The 6,091-nt window shown below is 41.3% G+C and overlaps 1 protein-coding gene across 1 annotated transcript in view; it reads left to right on the top strand.

Annotated features, from left to right (window-relative positions):
* The window catches only part of LOC107125688 (complement factor H-like), a gene marked incomplete at its 3' end in the record, with an annotated part of 22,362 nt that extends 17,856 nt beyond the window's left edge, over nt 1-4,506 (top strand). Inside the window, exons 3-4 of the mRNA XM_015429140.1 lie at nt 1,496-1,601; nt 4,380-4,506. Of these exons, the coding sequence (XP_015284626.1) occupies nt 1,496-1,601; nt 4,380-4,506 (233 nt within the window). The remainder of the gene's footprint in view (nt 1-1,495; nt 1,602-4,379) is intronic.
* Nucleotides 4,507-6,091: the final 1,585 nt, after the last annotated feature.

The raw sequence follows: 6,091 nt of genomic DNA, 5'->3' as shown, positions 1-6,091 counted from the left end.
CCACGGAAATGTCTTTGGACAGCGCTGGCTCTTCGGCTTTGAAACAGAGATGAGCACCGCAACCCTAGAGTCCGATTCGACTGGCTTTCGAGCAAGGGAACCTTTACCTTTACCTTATCAAACCACACCAGGGTGCCTTGCTTCCTGTGGTCTTGGCAATTCTCTGATTGCATCCCGAGAGCACCAACAATCTGAGTCATGATCCTTTCATACATATGAATTATCTCAGGACTTTGAGGGGGCTTCCAGGACACAGCCATTACTTCAGCTAGGGGAGTTGAACTGAGAAAATTTGCAGGCTTGCAGGCTTCCTTTGATGACCAATAGATTTTTGGGACCCTAATTTTTTCACTCTGGGAGACCATCATTTAACTTAACATTGGAGACCTCTCTCTGTACACAGAAAAGTCAGCCTTTAGACTGATCAAGCAAAGATTGGTTGACGTTGAGAGGCAGGTTCTTGAGAGCTGTGCAAAAAGTAGATGCTCACCCCTCCATTTGGGGCTTTTACCTTTTGGGCATAGGGCTGAGTATCTAACTTGTTTAGCAAACCCGGGGCAACAAAGAACATATATGTTAGTAAGGTTTAATGTGTTGTCATCAGCAGTATTATATGGGAGATTCCCCAAAAAATCCCATTTGACAGTAGACTGTGTTCCTGCACTAAGCAGGAGATAGAAACTCTTGAACATGTGTTTCTTTCCTGTACTTTCTACTCGGACCTGCGCCTTACATTCATTGAGCCATGGTTGAGAAAGTATTCAGGGAAACCTGATAAATGTAAGATTTACTTTTTGCTGACAACCCAGAATCATGTAATAATAGAAAGTGTTGCAAAATTTCTGTATGAAGCTTCAAGAAGGCATTCAGTATTCCTTGCAAATTGAGTCGTATGTTCGTATGTTATGCTAATAAAGGTCGATTGACTGATTAATTGCTACAAACCCTTGCGGATGCCCCTTTTTCCTTATAATCTGTAGAGAGACATGATAAATGTAAGATTTACTTTTTGCTGACAACCCAGAATCATGTAATAATAGAATGTGTTGCAAAATTTCTGTATGAAACTTCAGGAAGGCATTCAGTATTCCTTGCAAATTGAGTCGTATGTTCTGTATGTTATGCCAATAAAGGTCGATTGACTGATTGATTGAAATGAGATTCTGCTACAAACCCTTGCGGGTGCCCCTTTTCCCTTATAATCTGTAGAGAGATGCCATGGTCTATGGTTAGAGTGTCAGACCAGGATCTGGAGACTGTCATTAAGCTCTCTGGGTGATCTTGGGACTGTCACACAATCTGTGGAACCTACTTCACAGGGTTATGGTGAAGATAAAATGGAGAAAGGAGAATGCTGTAAGCCACTTTCTGTTCCCATTGGGAGAAATGTGGGGTATAAATGAAAGAAATAAAAAAAATTAAGTCATTTGACTCCAAACTACTGTTTGTAGCTGTAAACATTGTTACATTACATGTTTCTTCTTTTAATTTCCAGAAAGGCCTTGTGGGCATCCTGGAGACATCCAGTTTGGTTCTTTTGAACTCATTAATGGAGACGAATTTGTCTTTGGCTCTCGTGTTGTGTACCAGTGTGATCCAGGGTAATTGTTGTTTTCCATATTAGTTGTATTCTTAGAGCAGCTGATGTAAAAAAAAGAAAGCCAGATTTCAGCAGTGTTTTTCTTACCATTGCAAAATGTCATTGTGTTCTCATGATAAAATGTGTGAATGATAAAGAAAGCTATCTAACTTCTTCAAATAAATTAGCGGTCACAATGATATATGGTCAGATCTTAAGAACAAAAGCAAACAAGAAAGAAACGAAAAAGTAAAGACCTCTGCAAGGCATAAACAAATTGATAATCATACATAAACATAATGTGTATATATAATTTTCATGTGAAAAACACAAAAATCCAAGGGAATGCCATATGTAATATGTGACAATGGCCAACTGCACTTAAGTATACATAGGAGCTTTACAAATATGTAGATTACATAAGTAGCATAAAGTATCCTTCCATGTTATCATTATTAAACAAAGACATACCAGACAATGCAGTTCTTATTTGGGTCAGGGAATGTAAACATTTGTTTTTCACATGAAAAGTATATATACACATTATATTTATTTGTTTTGTTTTATTTGTTTTAAATACTGTGTGTTTTACTATATTGCATATATGTTGTAAGCCGCACTGAGCCCGCCGTGGAGGGGAGGGCAGGATAAAAATCAAATGAAATAAATAACATAAATATATTTATGCATGGTTATCAATTTGTTTATGCCTTGCAGAAGTAAATTCTTTATTATGTAGTTTCTTTCATGTTTGGTTTTGTACTGGGATCTCTCTCCCCTTTTCCATTTTTGGTTCTTCATATACAGGGGTTATTATGGCTTGTTGGAAACAAATGTTTACATTCCCTGATGCAGATAAGATTCAAATTCTGTCTGGAAAAATGCCTTAGGTTTGCAGAGAAATCGGAAATCTACCCCTTCCCCCCGAAAAACAAATTGTGAGGGTTTACCTCCTCCAATGATAAAAAGAGTGCATGTAGCTTTAAGAAATGGAAGCCCTCAGTGGCCATTGCTAGGCAACCACAATACTGTTGTTTTCAGGAAATGCAGGGGGAGGGGAACAGCTATTTTTGGCCTTTGAAGGTGGACTTTTCAGGCTGAGTCAGACAGCAACCACTGGGTGACTTGCTACAACCTGACTTGTATCACTCATCCAGGCCTGCTTACTTGCTACTGTTCAGCCCCATGAAAGCCAGTGTGATGTAGTGGCTAGCATTTTGGACTAGGACTAGGATATGAGAGGACCCAAGTTCAAATTTCCACTCTGCTGTGGAAGCTGACCGGGTGACTTTGGGTCAGTGACACATTCTGAACCTAACTTACCTCACAGTAGGGTTGCCAAATCAAAGTGCAGCCGGGAGCGGGGGGTGTCCTCTGCTATCCTAGTGACGTGCACGCCGGGGCGGGGTTCCCCCCGGGGCCCGATTCCGCCGTGGTGGAAATCGGGCCTCCAAAGCGGGGGTTTCCCCACCCCCGGCCTGATTTGGCAGCCCTACCTCACAGGGTCACTGTGAGGAAAAAATGGAGGAGAGGAGAATGATGCAAGCTCCTTTGGGGCCTGTTTTGGAGATAGATGGAATAAAAATGAAGCAATTAAATAATAAATACAGCTGAAGGGGACAGATAAAGGTAGGTAGGTAGGTAGGTTGGTGGGTGAGTGGGTGGGCAGGTAAGGATAAGGATATGGGATTTGCCAGGACAATGTAAAGAGGAAATAGTGTGGGGAAGGGAATAAAGGGGGGAGTGAGGTGCCCCCTTGCAAGGTCACCATGTGACTGGGCCATAGTTTTCCTGCTGGGATGGGGGGATGAGGGAAAGCTGCAGAGGAGGGGCAGTTAACAGTAGGTTGTCTGGCGGATATCTTTCAAGGAAGGGAGAGAGGCAATAGAGAAGGAGAGAAAATTGGATAACCCCCTTCAGGTCCCCCACTCCTATAAGCAAAAAATCTGTTGAAACATAGTTAGTTCCCAGCATTTCAGAACACTTCAGTATGACCAAGAAAGTAGAACCCAGGATGGCACCATGCTGATTAAGGGGTGTGGTTATGCAGACTCATAAAGACTTAAATCTCAGTAGCTATAGTCCTGATGCACCAGAATCAGGTGTAGTCTCATTCCAGTGGTGGTCTCCCATTTAAAGAAATGTTTCCATGGGAATGAAGGCAAAACTTGCCATGCAAATAGACAGCCTTCCTGCAAGGGGTCTACTGCTCCCCATATCAGCATTATAGGGGTATTATAAACTTCTTGCAGACAAAGATGTTAATGCAATGTTCAATGCAGTGGAGCAAGGTGGTTTCTGTTATTCTTTGGCATGTCTGATCAGCTAGCAAACATTGTGGCTTACTATCCCGAAGGGCAGAAGGGTGAGCTCCATGTGTGTGCTGGAGCTTCTAAGCCCTCTGCCCTCCTCAAAAGCAATCCATGAGGACTGGTGCTACAAACTACTCCTGAACCTTGGATCAGCTTGGTAAGCACCCCATTACAGCTCAAGGATCACCAGTGAGAAAAAAAGAAAAGAAAAGCAAATACCTTTTTGTCTGTTAAAAATTTCTTGTATGCAATATAAGTCATGCCTTGGATCTCAGGCCTTTCTGCTGTCATTTGTGTTATCATCATATGCAACAAGAGGGAGATTGCTGAGAGACATTGGGAAAGAAGTCATTACAGTTGATATTGCCTTTTTCTAGCAGTGATACTTTGAATTGCAACATATTTCAAATTATTACTACAGAACCAGCTTTTAATGAGTTGCAGCTTTTGGCAGTCAGGATTTCACTTTTCCATCCTTAAACCTTTAGGTATCAGATGCTCAGCCAGACAAATTACCGAGATTGTCGAGCAGATGGGTGGAGCAATGATGTCCCACACTGTGAAGGTCAGTGGGCTTTCAAACATATTATGCCAATAATTGTCACTTCGTCTTGTGTAAGTGATCTTTTCTGATACCGTGTCCAACAGTATCGCTCTTAAAAGGTTCCTTCAGAAGGGGAAGCTCAAAAGTTGGGGAGAGCCAGTGAAACTCTCCACCTTGTATGTGCAGAATTAGGGTCGCCAACTCCAGGTTGGGAAATTCCTGGATATTTGGAAGAACCTGGAAAAGGCAGAGTTTGGAGAGAGGAGGGAACTCAGGAAGGATGTGTTGCCATGGAGTCCACCTTCTGAAGCTGCCATTTTCTCCAGGGGAGCTGATCTCTTTAGTCTTGAGATAAGTCATAATTTTGGAGGAAATGCAGCCCCCACCTGGAGATTGGCAACCCGGTGCAGAATTGTCCTGCTGCAGCATTTGGCTGGATCCAAGTGTTTTCCCTGTTTTATTTTATGCTTGGCTATGAGCCACTGTTTCTTGAATGAAAAAAGGTTCCAAAGCTCCTTCTCTGGGAGAGGATTGCCATGTGGGCTAAAGATTACCTTTTCTTAGAGCGGTCAAGACCTTGTTTCTTGCCACTGCTTAGAGCAGCACAGGGAGAACAATTTTAAATGGCCATTGGCTCAACTATGTGACATCACTTCTGGGGAAAACCCAGAAGTGTATCATCCCTCTCTAGGAGCAGACTTTCTGGTGATTCCTAGAGAGTTGTGATGTTACATCCAGGTTTTTCATGGAAGTGATATCATGACATTAGAGACGGTGAGCCCTCTCATGTCCCTCTGCTGCTGGCTGCAAGGCAACCCTACTTTTTCCCTTCCTTATCTTGTTGTCTTAGCCTTGGACTGCCTTCACCCTAGCACTAGCCATTAACCGCCATGGACCGCCATGGACCTTTCCGCAGCGGTAAATCTCCAGGGTGATGCCCACATCTGGCATTCAACAGTTTACTGCCTCCATACACGACCTATTTTAATTATTGTGGCTCATAGGATAGGCCTCTATGAATGTTAGTAATCCCTTTTTTATAATAAATGTTTATTAAATTTTCAGAAACAATAACAACTATTAACAACCTTTCAAAACATAATGTTTAGCCTTCAGAGCTACAATACAAAATTAACAAATATAATAATATTTAGACTATAATTATAGTCAATAAGACATTATATCATTATAATTATGAGGTAATATAAACTTTAAAGTTTGATTCGATGAAACATAATAAAAAATATATACAATTTTTCAATAAAGTTATTCGTTTTGAGTATACCTTGAGCTACCTTTGAGTAGTTATCTTATCCGCTATTACTACATCCCATAGTTTTAAGTACCACTGATTAATATAGTAATCCTTTTTTTTTAAAGTCATCTAATATTCAGTAAAGAATTCCATAATTTGGATCTATATACAAGATACTCTGCTGATAATGCTTGGCTCTGAAATACATGATGTTTACTCCATGAGGCTTCCTACCAAGTGGTCTCTGTAACTGTTTGCTCTACTTAAGCAGGTTTAGCATCATAGGTCTGCTCCAGGTATACATGTGGCAACTTTTCTGCTGGATGAAGGTGGCATCATTGAACTGATCTCCTTTTCATTCATTTGCAATGACTCCCTGGTGCATCTTGGATTTTTTTTTT

This window comes from Gekko japonicus, unplaced genomic scaffold, assembly GCF_001447785.1.
Source record: "Gekko japonicus isolate JY-2015 unplaced genomic scaffold, Gekko_japonicus_V1.1 scaffold2303, whole genome shotgun sequence".
Taxonomy (NCBI): Eukaryota; Metazoa; Chordata; class Lepidosauria; order Squamata; family Gekkonidae; genus Gekko; species Gekko japonicus.
The sequence above is the reverse complement of the archived record's forward strand: the minus strand, read 5'-3'. Positions and strand labels throughout refer to the sequence as shown.